The sequence below is a fragment of the Poromitra crassiceps genome (genome assembly GCF_964638095.1).
Source record: "Poromitra crassiceps genome assembly, chromosome: 23".
NCBI classification, from domain to species: Eukaryota; Metazoa; Chordata; class Actinopteri; order Beryciformes; family Melamphaidae; genus Poromitra; species Poromitra crassiceps.
The window spans coordinates 3,642,700-3,669,068 of NC_139639.1; the positions used below are offsets into that span (position 1 = coordinate 3,642,700).

At 43.9% G+C, this 26,369-nt stretch overlaps 3 protein-coding genes across 5 annotated transcripts; 2 read left to right on the forward strand and 1 right to left on the reverse strand.

Moving 5' to 3' along the window:
- Positions 1 to 3,256: 3,256 nt before the first annotated feature.
- LOC310796671 (midnolin-A) lies at positions 3,257 to 7,711 on the forward strand. The gene is made up of 7 exons (XM_083658916.1): positions 3,257 to 3,691; positions 4,139 to 4,226; positions 4,405 to 4,467; positions 4,999 to 5,505; positions 5,688 to 5,787; positions 5,921 to 6,160; positions 6,996 to 7,711. The coding sequence occupies exons 1-7, from the start codon at positions 3,486 to 3,488 to the stop codon at positions 7,313 to 7,315; spliced, it is 1,524 nt and encodes a 507-aa protein (XP_083515042.1). The 5' UTR covers positions 3,257 to 3,485; the 3' UTR covers positions 7,316 to 7,711.
- A 9,753-nt stretch (positions 7,712 to 17,464) lies between these two features.
- Positions 17,465 to 21,204, forward strand: LOC310797198 (cold-inducible RNA-binding protein A-like). 3 transcript variants are annotated; one of them, XR_014553717.1, is made up of 7 exons: positions 17,465 to 17,557; positions 18,376 to 18,475; positions 18,567 to 18,673; positions 19,054 to 19,180; positions 19,301 to 19,524; positions 19,634 to 19,689; positions 20,268 to 21,204. XR_014553717.1 is itself a non-coding variant. In XM_083659546.1 (7 exons), exons 2-7 carry the CDS (start codon positions 18,376 to 18,378, stop codon positions 20,279 to 20,281), a joined length of 621 nt encoding a protein of 206 aa, XP_083515672.1. In that variant the 5' UTR covers positions 17,465 to 17,557; the 3' UTR covers positions 20,282 to 21,204. The 3 variants fall into 3 exon arrangements, 2 of the variants coding, with proteins under 2 accessions (XP_083515672.1, XP_083515673.1); XM_083659546.1 differs by having other exon boundaries at positions 19,301 to 19,517; XM_083659547.1 differs by having other exon boundaries at positions 19,304 to 19,517.
- Positions 21,205 to 24,199: 2,995 nt separating this feature from the next.
- Positions 24,200 to 26,344, reverse strand: ndufa13 (NADH:ubiquinone oxidoreductase subunit A13). Its single transcript, XM_083658773.1, has 5 exons — positions 26,222 to 26,344; positions 25,320 to 25,398; positions 25,117 to 25,188; positions 24,938 to 25,007; positions 24,200 to 24,425 (listed from the first exon to the last, which is right to left on the reverse strand). The coding sequence occupies exons 1-5, from the start codon at positions 26,313 to 26,315 to the stop codon at positions 24,306 to 24,308; spliced, it is 435 nt and encodes a 144-aa protein (XP_083514899.1). The 5' UTR covers positions 26,316 to 26,344; the 3' UTR covers positions 24,200 to 24,305.
- Positions 26,345 to 26,369: the final 25 nt, after the last annotated feature.

The window sequence follows — 26,369 nt, forward strand, 5'->3', positions numbered from 1 at the left end:
ATAAATATATCTGGTGAAATAAATTAGACAGACGTCAAAAAGTGCACCCCAAACATTCTCATTATCCAAAATGAGATGAGCAGTTGTTGTTTGTGAACTAGTCGTGCACACAAAGGGAATGGGGCAATGTATGAATGTTTGTATTAATGAAAGGATTTGATAAGAGCCTCACCCCCAACATGTGACCTTGAGCACAATGATCACATTTCACTTCCTGTTGTTCACCAGTGCTGCACGCATTTTTGAAACACAGTAAACACGCATTCAGTTAGAAGAAGGTCTAAGGTCAAATCATCTAGTGTGTGTGTGTGTGTGTGTGTGTGCACGCGCGTGCGTGCGTGTGTGTGTGTGTGTGTGTGTGTGCACGCGCGTGTGTGTGCATGCGTGTGTGTGTGTGTGTGTGTGTGCATGCGTGTGTGTGTGTTTGTGTGTGTGTGTGTGTGTGTGTGTGTGTGTGTGTGTGCATGCGTGTGTGTGTGTGTGTGTGTGTGTGTGTGTGTGTGTGTTATTTTGGGGGTCTGCTGAGGGCAGCATGTGACTTGGAACAGATGGCTGAGCTAAAAAGAAGGATTCGACATTTTTCTGAAGCGAAAAATTATGATTTTCATCCCAATTTACAACAGAAATTCATACATTTAAGAGCCATAGACGCCTTTTCATCTGATCCATTCGTATGATGTCAGAAGGGTTGACAATAATGTGGGGCCCATTTGCTCAGACATTTTTCTCAATCTATGAACAAGATTATTTTGTTGAAAGATCCCAACTCCCCCGACTCCCTGCACACAATCAGTTCTATCTCCTTTGAATTCCAGCGACTGAGGTGCAACATACCACAGGGGTGAAACAGCTGGAAAACGATGCCAGGAGAGGCCGTGAAAGGGGTGTGAGGAATGTGCGGGCGCAGCAGCGACTGGTGGTGGAGGAGAGGAGAGAACATAGTGTGAGTGTTCCTTGACGTCAGAGCCGCGTCGCTGCACGCTCTGGAGAGCAGGAGGACATCCTGTGGAACGGCTCCAGGCCCTGAGAATGTAAAGCGCCGGCCCCTCCCTCCCTTATCGCCTTTGTCTCCAGCAAAACGTTTGGAGCGACGTGCTGCCGTGGAAACGCCAGGGAGGGAGGAGCTATAAGAGGGGGGTGGGGGCAAGTTCATGGTGGACTGGAGCTGCATCAAACTCTCACTATGGGGTTCAAGTTCATCCCAAAAGGAGAACAGGGCGAAGAAGAGTCCCAAAGTCAGGGGTGTAATAAACAATATGGGCCCTATAGTCTACATAAGCAGTCTCTGTGTGGACCTATAGGCTGTATAAGCAGTCTCTGTGTGGGTTCCCTTCCTCTCTTGATCCAGGTCTTTATCCATGTCATGCTCCAATCTATTGGTTTGAATCTGAACCACCGGTGGTTCACACCAATCAGCATTCAGAGGCAGCTACGGGCAGGATTTAGGTGTGACGACAGTGAGACGACGCGAGCCCGTGATAGACGGATGGTTCATCCAATCACCTGCCCCCCTTTTAAATGGTTTCCCGAGCGAGTTCCCAGATGATTATGTGAAAACAAATGATCTGGCATCGTCAGGTTATGTGTCTCACATCTTTTTCAATTCGAAGGCCCTCCCCCGGCGCATTGGGGCCCTGGGGTATACCGTCCCACTACGACGCCCCTGTCCAAAAATGTGCATGGAGTTAGGGACCGGGTTGTGTGTTCACTATATATCATTGTAATCCTATAACTCCACATCTTGTAGCCTATGTCTTATGGGTGTTGGCTCATGTTTCAGCAGGCCATCTGCCAGCCAGCCATGTTACCAACACCATTAAAAATGGGGCAGCAGGCAAGAAACAAGCAGAGAATGAAATGGTCAACCAAACAAAGCCACATAGACTGAGACAGACTCTCAGAAGAGGGAGAGAGAAAACAACACACTGTCGACATGAGTGCCAGTTCATGTTAAGCGACCGGGAAAAGGAGAGGAAGATGAACACTGCTATCTTCTCATCCGCTGTTTACAGACAAGGGAAACGGAGTGATGAGACAAAGAGGAGAAGATGGGTCATGGGGTGTGTGGGGGGGGTGGATGGAGGAGGGGGATGGAGAGAGATGGAGTGAGTGGGTGGGTGACGCAGTCTGGATGAAGCGGGGGTGTAGGCCTAGTGGGCGCTGCTATTTTTAGCCCCCATCAGGAGACACATCGAGCTGCATTTCTCTGTCCCGGCTTCCTACGTCACTTACTCCAGGGTCTGCATCATGTGACAGGTGTGGACCAGAGGTGGGACCGGAATACTAAACAGCTGAGAGGAGAGGAGAGAGGCTGCAGAGTAGAAGAGTAGACTATAAGACTGAGGAGAAACAATGACGAATACTAAAACTAATAGGATTGGAGACTCTAAATCACCCATGGGCGTGAGTGTGAATGATTGTATCAGGCTGTGATGGACTGTTTCCTAATGTATACGCTAAGTTCACACCTCTGTGAGCCTAAAAAAGAAAAAGCAGGTCCAGAAAATGAATAACCTAATTATGAATTTAAGGGAAGGGAAGAATCCCTTACCCTGATGCGGATTTAAAATAAATTATAGAAAAAAGAAAACGCATATAAGGCTATTATATAAGTAAATAAAGCAGAAACTGTGCACATACCGTACGCATTTAAAATCATAATATGATCATCAGAAATACTTTATTGATCCCTGAGGGGAAATAGGGTACTGCTGCAGTTGCTCACATTCAAGAAGGGGAAAATATATAGAGATTATAAGAAGAATAGACATAAAACAATCAAATTACAATAAAAGTATATAAAATAATTAAATAAAGTGTCAATATTTGCATTGTCTTACAATATTTATCGTGAGAAATATGTGAGGTATATAATACTATAACAGCAGTGTGAATAATACATTGTAATATAATAGTTTGTTTATGTAATAACATTTTACTGTCATGTTTATAATATAATTTCATTGAGACAGCTGTTTGCTGTTTTGACTTGACAGTATTCATCGACGATTACAAAATGCAGAACTGCTGTTATAGATTGCATCATTTACTTTATGAATGGTGAGTGAGGCACGGAACGGGGTGGAGTCATCTGGTGAAACATGGCTGCTGATTGGACAGTACCCGGCAGACTGTAGCAGGGCTCTCACTGATTGGCTGTTATTGGGCTGTTATATGCGAGATGGGAGGACTCACTAAAGTAGGGGTGTTTTTACACACGGTCGAGTAGTGCGGCGTCAGCCAGAGGGAAAAGAACCGCAGAGGTTGCGGTCTGTTGTGGTTTATCTGCCCTCAACCAGCTACTTGTCTTTATTAAGAGAGACTATAGCTCACACGTCCCACTGAGGGATGACGACAGAGGCTAAAAAGAGCGGTGTTATCGCATTACGCATTAAGTGACCCTGGTTGCCAGTCAGTTATTTTCCATTGGACCTTTCAGCCTAGATCTTTTCCCTTCCCCTGCTGCCTGAAGCCCAGTCGTCTGGATGGAGCGGCAGCGGCAGCCGCGCTCCGGCCGGACTGCAGCCTCCGGTCAGCCCGGCCCCGCCATACGGCTGTCCGTCACCTCCACCACCGGGAGCGAGGCTGAGCTCTCCGTGCCCCGAGCAGAGACGGTGGAGGGGCTGAAGACACGCCTCTCCCAGAAGCTCAGACTGCCAACAGACAGGATGGTCCTCCTGCATAAGGACAGGTGAGTCCCCTCCGTGACATCCTTGACCTGTGTGTCCACAGATGAGATGTTGTCTCTCAGACCCAAATTTGAGACATTTGTATTGTTATGATTTTGTCCTGAATTCCATGACCAGCCATCTGAATTGTCGGTAGAGAGATAACAGTGAAGCTACATGATGAAATGGTTAAGTTGAATAATTCATACATTTGCTGGGGACCTCCTGGAACCCACTCAAGGACCTCTGGTGGTCCCCGGACCCCACATTGAGAACCATTGGCATAGCCTATTCTACTACACAATACACGACATACATTTTACTCTCACCTCCCTGAATGCTTTCGTGACATTTTGCCCAAAATGTTTAGTTGAACACACAATGGAGGCTATATCTAGTAGCTGACCAGGTAGCCTATATAACAGGTATTAACCGTCACTCTTTCCATCCTGCATGGTTCATCGTTGCAGGCAGTTGCATGCAGGGAAGCTGCTGGACCTGGGTGTAGCAGACGAGAGCAAGCTGACGTTGGTCCCGACCATCGAAGCTGGCTTAACAGTAAGTCAGCTAATGCACAACACAGTTCAATGACTGATTCATCCGCAACATGTCAGCCATTTCCTTTAGTGCAAAGGTGGGATGCATTTTTAAGAGCCAGACTTTAAAAAGAGCCCGATGGAAACATCTGCTGTAGTTACCATGCTCATGTTTCGTTGTATTTTGACTTGCATTATAGTGCCAGACGACCAGGACAGACAGACCAATGATGCAAGCTCTGGAAAGTTTAACAGAAGCTCAGGTAAGACTCGTGTGTTGTTGTTGGTGTCACTAATTGCACGTTGTGATGCCCGTGGTGGCATGAATAGACAATTACAGTTGAATGAATGAACGGCTGAATGAGGTTTTTCACGATTTGAACACCTCATTGGAGAGTAAACAATAAATAATCACTTTTATTGCCACAGTAGGTAATCAGATTACATAATGATGAATTTGACTTGGTGTAAGTACAGTATGCAGCGTAGCGCTCACATCAATAGTCAGAAGACACAAAAAATACAGAAACACAAAATGACAAAAAATCAAAAGAGCGGTCCAATATAATACAACACGCACGAATCAGAAGGACCTGAGGGGGTGGGGGGGGGGGGGTAGCTTCATGTAAGTGTTCTGGCCTGTTGTTGAGCCGACTGTGCTCGCGTGTCTGTGTGCTTCAGTGTGCCCACACGTTCTCATTTTGGATGCTTTTGGGACAAACCCATATGCATGCATGCATACGTCCATTTAACTGTGAAGCATCTTTTCCCCCCCGTCTCGACCTATCCTGCAGATCAGTGACTTCCTGTCTGGGCGCTCCCCATTGACCGTTACTCTGGGAATCGGCGCCCACATGATGTATGTGGAACTCCAGCTGGCTGCCCAGGACGCAGCAGGCCTGTCCGAAACCATCAGTGTGACCCCCCCTGGTTCTGCCTCAACCCGTTCCCCCACCACCACCACCACCACCTCGTCCCCCTCGCAGACCTTGTCCCCGGACCCCCACTCCCCTATTCAGCTCGGCACCCAAAGGCCCAGGACTTCCTTGAACTTGGCTGCTCCCACCTCCCACACACCTCCTCCCACCAGGATCCCTGTGATCTGCCATCAACGGCGCCCATCTTCTCCCCCTCACTCCATCCACACATTATCATCCCCTGTCCTTTCAACCCCGTCTTTGCCTTCCGGCTGTCGGCTTCCCGGTTCTCCACATCGCCCCGCTGCCCCGGTCTCTTCGCCCGGTCCCACCTGCTCCAGTCCTGGACCCCACAGCCCAGCCCTGGCCTCCACCTTCCCAGAGGTTAGCCATACTGGAAAAGCACATCTAAAATGCATCGCTTTGCCAGGATTACATTGCAATACAACCTGTTATACTAATTATATCAGTAATGTTTTTCTTATTATGCTCATCTCATATGGAATGGTAAAAAAAACAACAGTTTGAAACATTAGTGAGAAAGCCTTTTCCTCCTCTTGTTACAGAGTAATGGCCAGTCTTTGTCCACTGACAAACAGCAGCCAGGAGCAGTCATAGAAAGTTTGGTGAACCACTCCCCGGGGGTCTTCTCTGGAACCTTCTCTGGTAAGTGTAACTTGGTATTAAAGCAGAGGCTTGAAGGCAACATCATGGCAATGAAAAACAACAGAGTGTGAACCTAGCAACTTAGCTAACAATCTGTTTATGTGTTCGCTGCCTGTCTCCCTCTCCCCTACAGGCACTCTGGCTCCCGTCAGTCAGACTAGCGTCAGCCACCCGCGCCGTGGCATCACCGTCATCCTCCAGATCCTCAACGACCTTCTCAGAGCCACGTGTCACCACCAGGGGGCTCCAGCACCCACCCTTCCCCAACCCTCCTGCTCTGCTCCTCCAGGCCTCCCAGGCAGCTCGCTGCTCGCTACAGCGGAGCCACTGGTGATCCAGAGCGCAGAGTCCCCACACTTCACTAAAGATACGGGTAGGCTATTACAAAAACAATGAGACTATTTATAACATCAGGGGGAGAGATCTGACTTGTATTGTAAAACTGTGGTAATGATTTAGTTACTTTCCACGGGTAACAGCAACACATCTATCATAACCTACTTAATATTTGAGATAGAAAACTAAACATATTTCTTGACATTTTCATGAGGGAAAAGGGAATAAGGGAGATTATAAACCCGGCCAGCAGATGATTATAGCGTTCACTCTCCATATTAAGTCACTTTGGCTTGCAGGGCACTTTCTGCCAGTGGATTCCAGTATGCCAGCATCATGTTTGGAAGTCAGCCCAACCTTCCCAGGCCAGAAGCAAAATGACTCTGAGGGCTGCCTAGGCTTAAAATAGCCCTGCTATTAGACGAACTTTAATCACAGTGACCAGCAGCTAAACAGCTAGCTGCTGTGCACGAACTGGAAGGTCATATATGTAGCCACACACAGCTGGGTAGAGCGAGAAGGAAACTCAGTGTCTCTCCGTTCATGATTGAACATTGCTGACATTGGCTATGACAGTTGTTTTGGATCACATTGGTATTCATTTGAGAAACGCGATCACTTTATTAATACACCAAATACAGTAGATGTACTGGAAATGGAATTTGGTCTTGGTTGTTGTAGAGATGCACTCAGGCAGCATGCACTTTCTCACTTTCCCTGACATTTCTCCCTTTATTATTCTAACTAAAAACATAAATATATGACTATATTCCAATTAATCATGACAGAACACATCAGGCACACCATTAAATCATTTGTTTTTTTGGGGGGGAGTGTCAGTAACTGGGTGTTTCTGTTTCCTTGTCCTTCAGAGGTGGAGGGTTTTCCCCAGCAGTCGTCCACCGAGGAGAATCAGACGTTGCGCTGTAAGCTGGAGCAGCTCCAGGTCCGGATGCACCAGAGGCGTCTCCGCAGGCGCACTCGCAGCGGCACGGACCACTCGCAACCCTCTCACCACCCGTACCGCCACCATCACCCCCATCGCCCCTGGTCCCCCGGACGACGGAGGACCGCCCACCGCCACAGCATCGGCAGGTCGCCCGGCGGCGAGGGCGGCTCTCCGGACGACCCGAAGTCGCCGCAGGTCGCCGAGGAGCCACCGTGGAAAACGGCTGACCTGGTCGTGGCGTAGGTGAGAGCAGCAGAGAGGGAACCTGGGTCGTGAAAGACTTCTGAGAGAGGAAGCGTCTGGGAGGAACTTGCTGTGTTTGTAGTCGAGTATTTTTCAAATGGATTATGAGTGCGATCATAAGCTCAAAAGACCAAAAGTCTGGTTCCTCCATGGACTTACTGTGCTATTGTATCTGAGTCCATTCTTTAATGACATTGGCTGTCATTGCTAGAATTATGTAGCATTTCTCACAAGAGGTTCAAATGTACACAATTGTATGTTACACGTCTTTGTGCTCTGTACAGCTGCTCTGTCTGAAGACTTCTTGTAAATGTTTGTGTTTATGTATTCTAATGCCTTAACCGTGCATGTCTTGAATGTAATCAAAAACTGATCATACATGATTTTTGTTCTTTGTAGAGAACGTTTTACAAAACTGTTTTTCATTTCTGCAATATTAGGATGGGAATGATGATGGCGAGAGGAGGAGGAGAAAAGCCTTCTCATAGAATAAAGGGAAATTGCAAACAACTCTCTGCACACGTTTGTGGTTTGAACAATCTTGGTTGGGTAAAGAGAACTGACGGAGAAACACGGAACTGACCACTTACACCCAGTGGCTCCATTTCTTTACCGCTGTTCAAAGCATCTTGTTGCCCTGGAAAGAAAATAGCACCTGCAGGTTCTCCAGAAAGCCTAGCTGAATTTGATATTAACTGGCCCTCAAGATTAACTGGAATTTATCAGAATTCCATAACAAACCATTCACAAGGTAAAGTTTCCAACCTTCCCAGGATGACATGTCACTGCTCAGGGTTTTTGCACCAGCGCTGTTAAATAGGTTGCTACTCAGTATTTAGTCTCTTTTAGTTCATGTTGACTGTAGACAAAGGAGAGAGCTTACTGAGCAGCAGATCTAGCTACAACTATTTATCCAGGGAAAGTCATGAGAACATGTTTACACTTTTCCAGTAGTGCCTCGCTTCACACAAAAGCTGCCCAGTACAAAGTCAACACAGCCCTCCACTGTTGGCCAGTGAGCAGCTTCACTGGACCAGTAAGTAAACAGCCCTCCACTGTTGGCCAGTGAGCCGCTTCACTGGACCAGTTGGGGTTTAAGTGCCTTGCTCAAGGGCACATCAACAGTAGTTGTTGAGGGATGGGACAGGGAGAAAGCGTTAATGTTTTTTTCCGGGCCTTTATTCTGGGGGTTCAACCTGGCAATTCTCTAACCTTTACATGGTTGCTTTAATTACTTTGCCATGACCTATTTTACATCATTCAACAGTCGAACAATAGTGGCTGCACATTATTCTGTGAAAACACCCTCTCACCCTTTTCCATGACACGTTAGTGCTAACGAATGAACGCCTAAACAGAATGACACCTCCAGAAGGTTTTCTGCTGCTTTTGTGAGGCTGAACACAGTCATCATCACCACCACCACCTCCCACCACTCCCAGCTCTTGTCATTAGCACTGATTGATTTCCAGCCCTGCAATCGGCAACACGAGCCACAGGTGAGCCACAGCACCTGAGGCTTGAATTTCAAACCGTTATAAAAAGAGCCTTTCAGACGACTCTGAAAACAGTTGTTCCTGTCTACAGCGATCATGGCATCCGCCGACATCTCTATGAGGCTCCTGATCATCGTTACGATAGAATGTGTTTACGGTGCTGCTTGGAGTAGGCCCGACTATAATTTGAATAGCCAACAGGTGAACACAGGTAACCTCCAGCAGGCACCGTCCATGTTTCCCCCCCAGAAGCCTGTGCCTCCGAGACGGGCGCCCCACCAGGCGGTGGTGACGTCTCGCTCAAAGCAGACCCTGGCGGCCCCGCTGCCCTGGAGGTTTCCCGTCCAGTCCGAAGCCAAGACGGAGGCCAAGTTTGAGCAGTGGGAGCCTGAGCAGGTTGAGAGCGTGACGGCTCAGTGCGGGGAGAGCGGCGTCCACGTGGAGGTGAGACCGGACCTCCTGGGCAACGGCCAGTCCGTCCAGTCTGCGGACCTGACTCTGGGAGGCTGCGTGTCCACAGGGGGCGACAGCCAGCTCATCACCTACGACTCTGATCTCCATTCCTGTGGCAGCCAGGTTACGGTGAGGAGATCTTCTTAATCGTGTGATGCTAAACTTTTAACTTTTCAAAGGCTAAATATCACTGATTGTCTTGTTCTCAGGTGACCGAAGACACCCTTGTCTATACCTTCACACTAATCTATGAACCTTCAGCCATTGGTGACACCCCTATATTGAAGACCAATGCAGCTATGGTTTATATTCAGTGCCACTACACCAGGTAAAGATTGTAATACCGTGCCTATATCCTTTTATATTGACCTTAATCCTATGGGAAACATGACCTGAAGACTAGCATATAAAACCATCTTGCTTGACAATGGTAGGATGTAACTGGGCTGCATGTGCTCTTCAGGTAGATTCCTAACCCGATGTGAATTCAATGGCTGCCATGTTTAATAAGGTCCAGTATCCTCATCAAATAATTCTCATCAAATGAACATTTGTTCACCTGACTGTGTCCTGTGTCACCCTAGGCTGCACAACGTGAGCAGCAGTCACTTGATGCCCACCTGGATGCCGTACGCTGACACCAGGGTGGCAGAGGAACAGTTGTACTTTAACATCAGGCTGATGACTGGTGAGTATTATCACACTATGGATTAGAGGGCATGGACAATGCTCCTAACACGCACTACCATGTTAAGTATTACCATCATTTTAATTTCTGTAATTTACTTGGTTTGATGTGTTTTCACCAGATGACTGGAGCTCGCAGAGCTCCATCAACCAGTACTACCTGGGAGACACGATCAATCTTGAAGCGGCCATCTTGCAGTACAACCACATCCCCCTCCGGGTCTTTGTTGATCACTGTGTTGCAACATTGGAACCTGATATGAACGCCGAGCCCAGATATGACTTCATCCAAAACCTGGGGCAAGTTCTTCAAACATCAACGTTTTTTTTTATTTGATTTTTTTTAAACAGTTTATTTTTTTAATTGTGCAAATGACACAATTTTCACATTGCTTTGCACTCAGATGTCTGGTTGATGCTAAGCTCACCGGCTCCAGTTCGAAATTCCTCCCTCGATCAGAGGATGCCAAGCTACAGATTGAGCTTGAGGCTTTCAGGTTCCATCAACAGACCAGTGACTCGGTGAGTTCAAACAAAGCGTTGTGATTTGCCCAATTCTTGAAGATAATGAGACGTATTAATGTTTTGCCGGCTCCCATTTTCAACCTCGACAGACCTACATAACCTGCCATTTGAGAGCAGAACCAGTCTCGTCCTCTGGTGTGTCTTCCAGGCACAAGGCCTGCTCTTTCTGCAATCTCATAGAGGGGTACGTTTTCCATCAAGCTATTTAATTAAAATTAACCCAACTCCACGGCAGCGTTACATCTTGGATGCTGTGTTTAGGTGGATGTCTGCAGATGGAGACGATGCCGTGTGTGGCTGTTGTGAAAGCAGCTGCAGTGGACGGAAGACCAGAGATTTGACTACTGTTGGTAAGTGTCTCAAATACTGAAACTGACAATTGTGTGTCTCTCTAAAATCCTAACACTACATCTGTCAATGCTACAGGTCCAGTATGGGAAGGGGACACCATGCTGGGGCCCATCGAGATCAAGGCGAGGCAACGTCCACAAGTTCATCAAACGCTTGAATAAATGTCTTTAATGAATTTCTCGTCTCTTCAACTTAATGAGAAGGAACCAGGTGTGGTGTTGCACAAAACCCAAGTATATATTTATTCCATGAAATAAAAATCTACAAAAACACCCTTAAATCTTCAGATTAAACATTGAACACTACTGATTCTGGCAAAATGTCAGTCCTTAGTATTACTGGATCCAGTCACTCCATACGTTTTTGTATTTCAGTTAATCTGCACACTGTTCAGCATCGAGGACTTGGGAGGAGGGAGGTTCAGATGGGTGGAGTGTGTTGTAGTAGAGGAATGTGTTGGCGGTGGTTTGGGAGAACGTCCTCCTCTACAGCGAGGACATGACAGGGCAGACTGTGGACAGGCTGTCATGCGGCTGGGCGCTGGACCTCCTACACAGATGTACCTTGCCCTGTCCTCCCCTCCCACATCGGCATTCTGAACACACTTCACCACTTGGCAAATGCATCTACAGACGCTTCCACCTCCCACACGTCCAAATCGGACATGGGGCCTACTTCGGTCCCCACACACACTTCACCAGCTCTTGCTGTACTGACTCGCACAAACTGCCATATACAAAACACTTAAGGCATGCAGAACAAACCATTACATTTGAGAGTGGAGGGGTCATTCGGCTAGATGGACCACTGAAACTGCAGGACGTGCATGTTTTTGGTTTTGTTTTGTTCTGAGATTAAGGATTTATTCAACTCTGATTCATCCGACTATAAAAAAAAAAATGACTATGAAAGTGTTTTTCTAAAACAAAACAATTGCAGTGGAATGAAGCGGTAAATGCTGAAAGATCCCTACCAGACCTACTGTGCGGAGGGAAACCACAGTCTGATCCAACATGACTGAATGCTGGTTATCTTACAAACATTTTTCCAGCCAGTGCGGTCTCGCTGTATCGGGACTTATTTAGCCAATGACCTTTCATTGAAATCCTATTTGCTTGCTTTGGCCCGCATGGACGGCATGAGGCTTTGGCACCGCTCTGCAGGACAAACGATAAAGTGCTGACATTACTTTGAACTAGTCGTGCTCAAAGCAAAGTTGTTGAATGAATCTCTGCTATTTATGGTGGACCAGACTGTGTCGGACACTGTAAAGACAACACCTTGGTAATTTAGTGTGCTGCTGACTGTTTCTGCAAATCAGGGCACTTGTCTTCTCTAAAAAAAATTAAACCGATACTGTTCATTTGAGGGAAATGTCAAATTCAATGTTATTAAAGATGGAAACACTTAACCGTTTGATACTGGACAGTGCACTATAAGTATGTTTCAGTATGTGTCATCCAAAGGCCAAATGAACGAACCTTAAAGGTCCCATACTGTGAAAATCGGTTTTGATTGGGTTTTGTGGTTTTGTATGAACTTGGGAGGTATAAAGTAACAGCTGTGAAAGTATGAAACCAATCAGAGCAGCACCTTTGCAGCCAAAGAGCTGCAGAGGATAGAAATGCAAGAAAAAAATTGAGATGATTCCAAATCCCAAACATAATTCATGAGCTTATTTTACCACTGAGAAATGTTTAAAACAGCACAATATGGGACCTTTTAAGGCAAAAATCTATAAGGTTCTGAAGTGTTTGGCACTCAACAGCAGCAGTTTTTCACTGACGTAATCCACACTCGGATGACAAAAGGCAGAAATCGACATAAAACTGCTGGGGGAAGGTAGAGATGGATCCCACTTCCCACATATTAAATGTGTCCTGTGCTTTCTTACACTTTGTAATGATATTTAAAATCCCCCTCCTCAACTGAAACTTGAAATCTGAACATGTCTGAAAAAGAAAATCTCCATGCTGGAAATGATTGCCTCAAAATTGGTCAACGTTTTCCTCGTCATTTGTCCATTTATTTAGTCCACTTATTTCTCTATCATGAAAGAAAAGATTGGGGAGTTTATCTGCAGACTTTAGTGGTGGCAGAGAGGAAGGGTCACATTCTCCAAGAACTTCAATCTGGAGGAAAATGAAAGATATTTTTAAGGTCAGATGAGACATTCACATTTGTCCGTGGTTGTTTGTTGTATACTCTGTGTTTATAATGGAACAATTTATTTTTATTGTCATTCTAATGCATTTTCTCCTTGGTCTAAATTCAAAATTCGGAATAAGGGTTCAAATCTTTCTGGAATACAGACCTGTAGAAGACAGATAACTAGTTTTAGAGCAGGTGGAATAACTAGATTTAGGTTTCTACTGAGAATGATTCCTGAGAAGTTCTATCAGAGTACAATGCCATGGTTTATTTGGCGACTACCTGGCATTTTGATGTAGGCCCACTTGAATAAACTTCGAATTTTACAAAGTATTTAGATTATTAGAGCTATTTGACACCAATAAGAAGATTGAAGATACAATGCTGACCCCTAGCTGACGGATAGTAGAAGTATTTCAAAATACAAACTATTATTACTCAATATATTTTCTTCAAAAACAAAAAAGGGGATTTCAGTAGTCCAAAAAACAGTGTTGAAGGAGGGAATTTTTATCTGTTGGATTACAGTTTTAAAGGAGCACTCCACCGAAAAACAATGCGTATTCATTTTGCACATATCTCACATAGCCTATCCGAAAACTTAACAGTTTTTCAGGCCTTCACAGTTATTGAGAGTTGACTTGAGTTATGCACAAATTACCTCACTGGTCCACAACTGAAATCGACTCGGCTAACCTCACCTTGCAAAATAAAATAAAACTCTCATTCACTATTAAAAAAAGAAAATAAGCTACAACTAGCTATAACTTGTTTTAAATTGTGAATCTCACTCAAATGAATGAATGAATGAATGAATGAATGAATGAATGAATGAATCAAATGAACCACATGCTTGTTGAAGTCCCGTCCAGTCATTCAGTCTGCTGTTCCATGGTCATTTCCATTTAAAAAAAATCTGCATTTGACTGTGAATAGCCGAGTGATCGTCCTCCTGATTGACATTCAGTGTGGTGGGCTTGGCCCAAAGCGATTTGAAACACTTATACGTTTACATGTGTCACCTGCATGAAAAGCACAGACTTGTTAAGTGTTGAAAAAAGCATTTTCACAGATTTCCTCGCATTTCCTTTATCTAAAAAAAAAAAACACACACACATTGAGGAGAAGATGGAAAATACTTATTTTTTGTTATATTGTTATATCCAGGTAAACACAGGAGTTTCATCGCCTACGCTTAAAAGTTATGTCACAGGTCCCTTTGTGCTTTGAAGCCAGATGGGGACCTCCCCCCCTCCCACACACACACACCCACACACACACACACACACACACACACACACACACACACACACACACACACACACACACACACACACACACACACACACACACACACAGTTAGTTAGTTATTTTCATTGACACAAAAAACATTTGGGTCCAAACAACATAAAAACAAGGCCAGGTCAGTGGAGTCATGTCCATATTTTGCACGAATGTCCTGCGTGACAGGTCACACCAATATGTGTTCTACTTTTTGGATGCCAGTCTTACAGCAACACACTCGCTGTTCTGGTGGTGTACGACTCCACCTTTCCATCTCTATACTCTCAGTCTGTGAGAGGACAGTCTGAACATTGTGAAGGTTATTTGCAGGTAGTCTTCAATGTACGGTGTCTTGCTGGTATAAAGTGGGTGAAGAGATATATCTGGGTTGATTGGTTGGTAGGTCTTATATCTTGTTCTCTCCTTAGATCGTAATTCCTCCGCCAACTCCCTACGGTCACTCTGAATATGATCTTGTTTCTCCATTATCTCAGTTAAATGTGAGTTCATGACTTTGTTCTCTTTCTTAATCATTTCAAGAACATACCATAAGGGGTCGTCAAGCATGCCATGACGCTGCTTTATCTTGGTGAAAAACCTGGCCTGCTTTTCTCGCACCAAAGCTTGCACACACACACACACACACACACACACACACACACACACACACACACACACACACACACACACACACACACACACACACACACTCTCTATCTCTCTCTCACACACACACACACACACACACACACACACACACACACACACACACACTCTCTCTCTCTCTCTATCTCTCTCTCTCTCACACACACACACACACACACACACACACACACTCTCTCTCTATCTCTCTCACACACACTGTGTGTGTGTGTGTGTGTGTGTGTGTGTGTGTGTGTGTGTGTGTGTGTGTGTGTGCAAGCTTTGGTGCGAGAAAAGCAGGCCAGGCCACACATCAAAGACAACGTCAATAATAAGACTGAGGTCACAACCCCTTGGTCACAAAGTTGGGCCTACAGACTGACTTTAAAACTACAAAAAGTAATATACAGTATATGTGTGTGAGTGTGTGTGTGTGTGTGACAGAGAGCGAGAGAGAGTGTGTGTGTGTGTGTGCGTGTGTGTGTGTGTTCTAAAACGCCCTGCATTCAGTCGAATGAAAGCTGATGACTACTGTGAAGCTGAGTGACCCTCCTGAAGATTTGCATACAGTATTCACATTGTAACACACACTGTCATTGTCATACAGTGTGGTGGGGTTGGGTACCCGGGTTCAACTTGCATGCAAATGAAAAGCTACTCCACAGACTAGCCAAGTGTGAATTTATTTTACATTTCCCCTTTCTTTGAACCAAAATACACTGAGGAGAAGAAAAACACTTTTGATGAGGATCCAATAAATCCATAGTGCACACACACACACACACACACACACACACACACACACACACACACACACACACACACACACACACACACACACACACACACACACACACACACACATGCAAGACTGCTGACCTAGCCTGCTACATTGTTCACATTGAAAAAGATAAGCCATCAGTTTTCATTGTGTATAAAAACACTCAATGAGGGACATATTTTTGAAGAAATAGCCTCAAAATAAGATAAGCAAATGCACAAACCACTGGGTTTGACATCTTAACAGGTGATTTTCTTCATTTTTTATTTTTCAAAATAAAACAAAATAAAACCCCATCATGATTCTGTTTATTTGATCCCATTGCAACTCAACAATTGAGCCCAGATAGCTTGTTTAACATAGCACTTCGGTCTACACCAGTGGCACTGGAGGTACGGGTACTTGAGAGAAAGGGGGGGAATGGAAAAATGTAACAATAAATCATGAAAACTAATGAAACATTTACAATAGATCTGCTCAGGGGGCAACCCTTTCACCCCCCTTCTTATTTTGTAATATTATATTCCTCAAAAGGTGGGTTATCATTCATCCATTGCATCATATGCTATAGTTTTCTCTTGCAGTTTTCTAAGCAAAATGTAGTAGTCGGGTAAAGGGGGTAGCCTACTGAAGCCAAACAAGTTTGAGAACCACTGTTCTACACCAAACACATAGAAAAGGTCTGTCTCTGACTCTGGGAAAGTGGGAAAACAGAAAAATCCCCCCAAACTATCTCTTTAACCAAATCACACACATTTAAAGGAAGACAGACGATTTTCAACCAGCTTTGTACGTAAAATCAGTAGTATATCAGAAAACTGTAAACTGTTTTGAAGTCATTTATTTAGTTTGTGATGTAATTTGTGCATGAATGACATCACTGGTCCACACCTTAACTCAAATCAACTCTCAATAACTGTCAAACATGAATGACTGCAAAACTGTTTACAGTTTTCTGATATAGGCTACTACTGATTTTGTAATCATACAAAGCTGGTTGAAAATCGGCGTAGTGTTTCTTTAAGCTACTAGGAATCTTAATTCCTAGGGTGGAGACTCCATGGTGGCTGCGGTTACGGAAATCCAAAAATCATGATAGACATCACAACTGTCTGAGTTTAGCAATTTAGCAACAGTTTAGCAATCACAGTTGCTCGAGTGACATCACTGATGACATCACAGTTGCTCGAGTGACATCACTGATGACATCACAATTGCTCAAGTGACATCACTGATGACATCACCGTTTGTTCGAGTGACATCACTGATGACATCACAATTGCTCAAGTGACATGACTGATGACATCACAATCGTGACACACATCGCCACAGACACCACTTAGCCAATTTGAACTAAGATATCCTTTTGATAACTACTAATAACCATTAACTGAGCCTCCCCTGAAACTGCTTGGTGCTCTGGGGAGGGCCGCCTCCCACTTTGAAAACCCCTGATCTTGTCTTTCCTTTTGTACTGGGACAGTTTTTGGGTGACTGGCCATTTTAACCCTGACGAGCTAGTCATCAATCAGCACAATGAATCAGCTAAATTCGAGCTATTTGGTATTTTGTTTCGTGTCACAAATAGCAATATCCTGATCAGTAATTTGTGTATGATTTTAAAAGTTACAAGTTTAAAAATTACAAGTTTCAGTTGAAATGCAGAAGATGATTCTTCTTCTTCTCCTCCTTCTTCTAAAACTGCCGCCGTTTTGGTGCGGAAATGTAACATGAGCCAGATAAACCCCGCCCCTTTACGTGCTAATTTCAATACAGGCTTCCAGTGAAAAGCAGCGCGCGACCGCTCTGCACTCCCACTTCGTCCATCTGCTGCTCTGTGTTCACATCATTGTCTTCAGTCTCCAACCGAAGGTAGATTCTTTTCTTCTATTTTACACCGATTTACTCGAATAAGACTGATTATAATTACTGTATTTCTTTTCAGGCCATGGCGACCGTCCTCGTGAATGTCCTTGCAGTTTTGCAGCTTTTCAGAATATCTAACGTTAACGTTGTTTTAAGGAAATGTAACGGTAGCATCTATCCATGTGCTAAAATGGTCGACGTTATCCGACTTGCGTAACAGCTAACGGTGTCCCCGCTAACGGGCATGATGTTTGGTGAAATTACTCTGTTTTGTAACAACTGGGTTTCGGCTGATTCTATTAAGTTAACCTGGTAAAAAAAATACGCGCGCACAGGCTAACTAAGCGAGCTAACGTGAGACAAAAGTGCAGACAGGAACGTGGTATAAAATGGCGCTGATAGGCGATCTGATGCTAGCTTTCGTTAGCTAATCCGCTAGCCTTATCTCACCGCGTTTACAGGCCCGAGGGCCTCACTATATTTTAGTAGCGCCAACATATACACTCGATTCACATTTTTATTTGGTAGACTTTCGTTTTCATCGTAGGGTAACGTTAGGCTTAACCCATCGTTGGCGTTAGTAAACCATAACAAATATTTGTTACATAATAAAAACGATTTGATATCATGGCCTAATGATGTGGGTTAGATAACTGGGCCCCACGCGTGCAGCCACGATGACCTACTTTCGGGACACGCTGTTTACCGATGTGATTATTATTATTATACGTATTGGACGTTAATGTATATTATGCGTAAATTAAGTGATCGTATTCTGTTATTGCGACAAGGGGATAATTATTGTCTCTTTTTCTACACAATAGATGTCCGACGAAGGCAAACTTTTCATTGGGGGACTGAGCTTCGACACCACAGAAGACTCACTGGCCCAAGCTTTCGGCAAATATGGAAACATCGCGAAAGGTAATAAGCATTGTTTTATGTTGAAGATTACTTTACCATTGCGTATGAGTTTAACTTTAATAACGCAATTTTTTTTATCTTTTGTTTCAAGTGGATGTGATCAGAGACAAGGAGACAGGAAAATCGCGGGGTTTCGGCTTTGTGAAGTATGATAACGCAGATGACGCAAAGGATGCATTGGACGGAATGAACGGCAAAGTAAGTTAACTTCCAAACTGCTGAACATTTTCATTCCATTTGGTATTAAAACACAGGTTGGCTTTTGGGGGGGGGGGGAGGAGTTATGGTGGCGGTTAATCTCATTGTGTGTATGGCATTATAAACTAGACAAACTGGTAAACTAATTGGTCTTATAGGAAGTCAGACCTCTATTGCAACATTTCGACAAGCTTCACTCACCACATGCCTATATGGTGCAGACATCTTAATATCACACTTGGTTAATTTCCAATACAAATCATTCCATAAACGCATCAGCATCAGCAAGAGCCACTGGATTTCGAAGAGCAGGAGTGAATCTAAAGCGTAAGGATGATTTGGGGTGCTCCAATGACAATATTTTATGTCTATTTTTGCAGACCCTGGACGGCAGGTCGATCCGTGTGGATGAAGCAGGGAAGGGTGGCGGACGGCCCTCAGGCGGCGGATTCAGGGGAGGATCTCGCGGTGGATACGGCGGAGGCGGCGGATACGGCGGCGGAAGAGGTAGAGGGGTGCGCGGTTACCCAGGGAATTGTTCAAGCCCTGCCTAGTTTTTTTTTTGGACATGTCCTCCCACGGTGTAGCTTGAGCATATGGGGGTTGCTTTTGTCTTGTTTTTTTTAGGAGGCGGCGGAGGATATGGTGGCGATAGGAGCTATGGAGACAGCAGCAGGAGCTACGGTGGTGGAGAGAGGAGTTATGGTGGTGGTGGTGACAGAAGCTACGGCGGTGGAGAGAGGAGTTATGGAGGTGGTGGTGGATACAGGAGCAGCGGCGGCGGCGGCAGCGGGGGCTATTCATCCGGCGGCGGCGGCAGTGGTGGATACAGCAGGGATAATAGGTAAGGAGTAAGTAAGGAACTTTAAGACTTCATTCAATCAGTTCACTCAAGTTTAAAGCCAATTTGTATTGTAATGTCTGCAGTGACTTAATTGAATTTATCTCCTTAATTTTCAGGGGTAGCTATGGTGACCGGTCAGGGGGCTCCTACAGAGATGGATACGACAGCTATGGTAAATACTAACTAATCGTGCGTGTGTGTGTATATAAGTGGACTGTGGGGCAAACGTTTTTTTGAGTTTTTGATATTGCCATCGGAGCCACTTCCCAAATTTGGAATTGCACGATATCATGTGTCGACATCATCTGGCATTTTTCAACAAAAGCAAATTGTTTCAAAAATTACACTTGAGAAACAGTTGAGGCCTAGTTTTATTCATTCTACCAATCTGGGCACGGTTTAAACGGTGACACTGTAGCAAGAGTTCCAAACCAATCCAAAAAAAAACACCCCGAGTTTCACTTTCACGGCCCCAAGTGTGAAATCTTTTAGCAATTTCCCCCTCTTGTCTCATTACTTATGTTGCCCACCTTGATGCCTCCATATGTATAATATTTCCAAATGTTACTAGCCTCCCACAATTTTAAACTCTTCTGTTGAATCTTAGTTTGATCAGTTCATGTCGCTCACAAACTCAGCGGATGGGAGGGTTTTTAGGTCTGTCTGGTGGGTTGAGTGGGATTCTGTCAAACGCCAATGTTTGAACTTTCAGTGTCTTTACCTGTGTGCCCACTTCTTATCCATCCTCAGCTGCAAACGAGTAAAAATCTCCCTGATTCAAGATCTTCACTTGGCTGGCTGTATTTAAAAGATGCGCTCCTCAAGAAAAATGTCCATGTGTTGTTGACCTTATTTTTGTAGTCCTATTCTGTTGTAGTAGCTCAAGCATCTTACAAAAATGTAGCCATGAGTTTTCGGCCCTGATAATGTTTAAACAGAGGTTACAGGTGTTCTCCTTGTCTTGAGGGACCATCTTAATTGCTCTTTAAGGCATTTAGTTTTCTTATCTGCTACCTTGCTATAAGTACAATGTCTTGCTCATGTAAACATGCAAATTTGGTGGATAGCAAATAATTCTCCCGTGTGGCTTTTTTGTTTGATCAGCCACTATCACACCTTGGCTCTGTTCTCTCCTGCACTGTTAAGCGTCCTCTCATTTTGATACCCAGATTTTTATTGGGGCCTCTGATCGGGGCCCATTTTCCTTTTGTTTTTCCTTCAGTTAGTTGTTTGACTGACCTACCTCCTGCCAGCTTTTAAACTGAGCGAGAAGAAGAGATCCATTTAGAACCTTTAAGGCTTTTTTGGGATTTTATACTACATTCCTTTTAGTGTACTTTACTTCGGTTAGTCGAGGGTCCTGTATGTTCCATTTTCCCAAAAGAGTGAATTCCTTTCAGACCGGTGAACTACACACCTGAAGTGGCTGGCTGTTTCATGAAGTTGCAAATTGCAGCATGCTACAGTCTGCCCAAGGTTTTTTTTTTTTGCTCTGCTCAACGTCTGCATTTTTAAATGTGCTGTAAAATGGACTAATCTTGTAAAGTGATCAACGTCAAATGTAACTGGTCTCCCCAAAGTAATATCGCAGCCGGGATCAATTTTGTACTTTATGTTCTTTGTATCAACTTTTTTTTTCTTGTCAACTTGGCTTCATGGAGCCTATTAAACAATTTGTGGAAAATAACCTGATTCTTGTGCCTTCAAAAAAATACCTCATGGTGAGTTATGCTGATTAGAGCTTTGAACTCTTAAATCTGTTATTGCTGAGTTGCTTGCTTAAAGTGCTAAAATTTAACCTGTGATTCTTTGTAAGGTCTAAATTTTTACTATCTTTCAAGACAGTGGGATGCAAATTTCTTAATTGGGGATACACTAATTGGGTGAATTTTTGTGTGGCTTATAGATCACTTAAATGGTGCCTTTAGCCTCCTGTCTGGGTTCTTGCAACTAAAAACTACTTGAAACCTAATTGATCATTGTGATTTTGGCCCAGTGAATGTTGATCATGCCTCAAAACCTTCCTTCAGTCTAGTGCAGTGTTGTAGCAGGCAACTACTTTACCAGCAGGTTGAATGAGTCCAGAGTATCCTAGTCCAAACCTCTAGTCAGGTACTTAATATGCGCCCAAGTGGCAGGTGGAAATGCTGGGAGAACATCAGCTTGTGTCTGGTCATGTTAATGCTGCATTGCTCCAAAATCCACAAGTCCTTGCAGAGTGAAGTGTTGCGCCTACCAACAAGTGCTCGTCAGAGATGAAAGCTGCTCTTGCCTAATTCATATGTGGACAAATAGGCCAGTTCACGTGAGGTAAAAACTTTTGCTTTGCTCACATCCTTCAAACTCAGTTCTCATTTTTGTTTCCATGAATACCTTCAAGTTTGCCGCTGTTCTGTTTCCCTACTTAAAAATGTCGCCACCTAGAAATGTTCATGTTCCTTGGCCTCTTCCTGATAAACGTCCAATGAGAAATAACCAAGACCTTCCTAGATTGTGGTGCTCCAGCTTCTCTGAATCCACCCAAAAAAGCATTGGCCCCCTCAGTCATGGTATTGTCCTCAGTCCGACTTCTGTCCACTTTCAAATTTGCTCCACTAACCTTCCACAGCAGTCTCAATTGTCCTGTCCCGCCTCTAGACTGTTTGATTTGTTTGTTCTGATTCACTTAGATATGAATAAGCGGTGAGTGTCAGATATGAATACTGTTGCATGCATTTTATGGTGATGTGATGTGGCAAGTCAGTGACCTGGCCTGATTTTTAAATTTCTTTTGTTTAGGATGAACTGACTGACTTGAGGTTTCCCTGGATCTCCATGTACGTGAAATAACTGGCCTTGACGGCAGTGATGGCTGTGGATACGGACAGTTGCCAGGTAAATTCTTGTTGAACCATTGCTGCCTCAATTATGGGACCAGTATTGTCGAGATGAAGTTGCCAATCTTACACAATTGTGTGTTTTCTTCTTGCCCGGTTTCAGGTTCAGCTTCTGACAGCAGTGGGGTGGCTGTAAGCAGTGTCTGCAGGAGGAATCAGTGATGATCCCACCAGTCTTGAGCTGGTGAAGTGTTTTCTGAACATCAACCTGCACATGTCTTTCTGTTGTAGAAACGAGTTCTAATAAAGGAGGATGATCAAAGAAGCTTGTAATCTTTTCTCAATAGTGACTGCAGATATTGGTGTAATTTTACTGATTTAAATTCAATTCTATAAGTAATATTTTCAATAGACAACATTGAAGCAACTAACTGAAGGGGCAAGTTACACTTCAAGAAATTTCAATATTCATAACCATCTTTTATATGCATAGAAGTATTATGTAGAAGGGGAAAAAATTAATGCCGTAGGGTGGAATGTTGATTTCACATGGTGATGTTTCTTATCCTAGAAAGTAAAAAAACATGCACACATAATTGCTAATGCTATGTTCGCACTACTGTGAGCTGCTACTCAACAGGATTGTGTAGGTATTTGAGGAACGATTTAACCCAAATGTGGTTGCTGCAGATGGCATCGACCACCAGGTTACATAATGTGCATCATCTAGCCCAGTGGTTCTCAGATGGGGGTTCCAGGGGTTCCCCAGCCAAAAGGGGTCTGATTTATTTTAGCTATAATTCCATTCATAAGTAACACAATTACTATTTTGGTCATGGGTTTTATACACGTTCTGTAATAAAACATCTAAAAGCATCAATCTTATATGGGGGACCGTGGGACAAAATCCCATCAAATGAGGGTCTATGGTCTAATTGTCAGTTTAGGGGTCCATGTGAAAAAATGTGAGAACCACTGATCAGCCTACCAGCTGCACTTGCAAAACAAAATGGTTGTGATAAGCTTGGGGTAATAACTACAGGAGCTTATCATTCATTGACTAACCTCTGTTGGAAGATAGTAGGTCTATATGTAAGGAGTGACTTTGGTCAATGCACTCTGCTCTATCTCCAGTACACAGTATTGTCAGTGGGTGTGGGGCATTTGTGGATTTCTGGTAATCTAAAGGTCTGTATACCTTTTGATTTTCAAGTCCTGTAAAGTCAGCAAAACAAAAATCCAAAACATGCATTCATTGACACACTGGCCTCCATGAAACAGGCCAGTGTTGAAGAGTTGTATTCGAAATGGTTTAAATTACCCTCAAGTTCAACCTCAGCCACGTGACAAGTGTGACACAATACTGTCTGGGACAATTTATTTTGTTTCTGTCACAAAATAAAATGGTTGTCCAATCCATTTAGAGTTTATTGTACCTTATTGCAAGTCCTCTAGAATCAGATGTGCAGATGCAGTAACATTTGAGGTCATGTGATCAAGGCAACAACAGGGTATCCCCGTGGTCTTGAAAAGTATTAAAAGTTGGGAAATAAATTTAGGGAAAATCATGGTCTTGAAATGTATTGAATTTAATTTCAGGATTTCTGCATATACCCTGAACATATATCCTGATCAGTTGGAAGCCACATTATCATGGAAATGGTCACCATAAATCCAGTTTATAATTCAAGAGATTTACAGGGGAACCCTTCTCCTGGCTATTCTCTCAAAGTTCTCAATCTGGATTTGCTCTATGTACACAATGTAGTCCATTTTTCATGTCGGCCTAAGCTTCCTCATCAGATTAACATATTAGAGACATTCTCCACTGTGCAATGCAACCAAAATAGAATAGGCAAAACAGGATGAGGTACAGAAAAAGATACTTTAATATTGAACATATACAAGCTGTGTTGAGCGCGGGCTCAGGTCCACGTGGTGGAAGGAGGCGGAGGTCCATCTTGGCGGCACTTTACACGTACCACTGGAAGCCGAAGCGCTTGTGCAAAAGCTCTTCACGAGGTCGGAGGTTGAACAGCTCCTCGGAGAGAGGCGTGACCCAGCGCTCTGTGTGGAAGACGTTCTCACCAACCTGGACAGAGATACAACAGAGGCTTAAGAGGGGGGGTATCACAAAACGTTTGAGACGATTTTAGGGAGAAAGTTGCTGCAAAAAGTCGAATAAATGCCGTCTCAAATAATAGCCTGTCTTCCCGTGGCCTGAGAGTTATGCGTGAATATGAATACAACATTTTACCAAAATTATTTTTTTATTAAGGGATATTAACATGTCGTCCTACATAAGTTCAGATATGTTATTTCACCCCCCTTAGATAATTTAAGGAAGACAAATGCTTCTGTACATCTGTACATCTTCAAATTCCAGAATAATTTATAGGAAGGTATAACTGCTATTTCCTTGTGAAACTACAAGTTTTCTGTTTTCAGAATACAAACCATTAGCTGACTTGATAGATTGCAATAGCATTAGGATAGCAACAGGATATTTTTGCCTTTACTTTTAAGGGGTCACCATCTTCCTATCAGTGTGCAATGCCAAGTATTTAATTGTGACCCTCCACAACAAGGAGAGCCTTTCATCACCTTCCAGCCGGGAACGTCCTTCATGACGATAGCCTCCTCCTCCATATTCTCCCTCAGCATGTGTAATGTCCTGCAAAGCGGGACATTTAAAATGTTCAAGACTCATTTCAACAGCAAATATGGAAGTTCTGCATGTGTGAGTGTGACGCAGCATGAGGGAGAAAGTGTTTTGCTGTCACCTTCGGTCATGTTCAGCCTGCAGGAGGGGCAGAAGGGCTATCCTGGCCTCCATCTCCTCTATCTGCAGACGCCTGTGATGCACAAACACACAACACATCACAACTCCATCATGCCGCCTTCAGAATGACTCTGAATATTACATTGAGTTTGGCTGTAAATTATGTCATTTAAACCGGAAGCATCATTATGTGACTGATCTTACCTCCTTTCTCTGTTCCATTTGAAAAGCCTCCAATAACCGAACACCAGAACACCGATTCCAATGCCAAACATACTATAACCTGCAGATCAAGGAATGAAGAGTGTTTTTTTTAATTATCATATTTTCAGTTTAGGCCCTTGGGTTTCATCCTGATCACATTCCCAGTTGATGTTACTGACACAAAACGGCCCTATTTGAACACCTATATTATATTATATGTATTTTGTGTTGGAAAACCGACATAGGGAACCAATGTCCCCTCATTTGTGGCTTTCTCAAGTTTTCATTATTCAATATATGGCCTAATATATAGCCATCTGAAAATCATTTTCTTTACAACACCAGAACTTCTATGTGCTATGTGTGTTTAGCCTGTGTTCAAGATTATAGGGTGTCCCTTAATAAACATGTCAATCAGTCCAGAAGCACAGTGTACTGCCTGGTTTGTTGCCTTAGTCCACACAGTAAGAAAACTAAATATGCCAACATAAAGAAACAAGCTGTTAGAATACACTTCAATTTCATTCAATAAAATGCACGTTTTCCACGTAGCTTAGAATAACCCCTGCACACAGCATTGCTTGAAATCGAACGCAAAAAATGCTAGCGTCGTTAGCGAGCTTACAGTGAACATTGACATTGGCGATCACATAAGTGTTGCTCACCCATTTAGACAACATTAAGCACTTCAGATTATACAGATGTAGACGTTGTTTCTTGATATGACTGACATCAGTTTAACAATCACTAATGTTACCAGCTGACTTTGATATTTAAGATACTGTATTAGCAGATTAGCTTCTGTGTCTGCTAGCTGGAAAGCGTTAACCTCCCAGTGTCAAGAGAACTCGTTCAGGGATTCATGTTCAGATATCGGTTGAATAAGTGTGTGATGTCTGTACCAGAGAGTCCTCGTTTCGGTAGATTTCTCTTATAATCAAAGGGACCATAGCCTCCCGGAGGAGGCATGTCCTGCTTCACCTTGGACGCCGCCATCTTCCAGCAGCACCCTTTCCCACAACAGAACGATGACGTCAGTGAAGTGACACT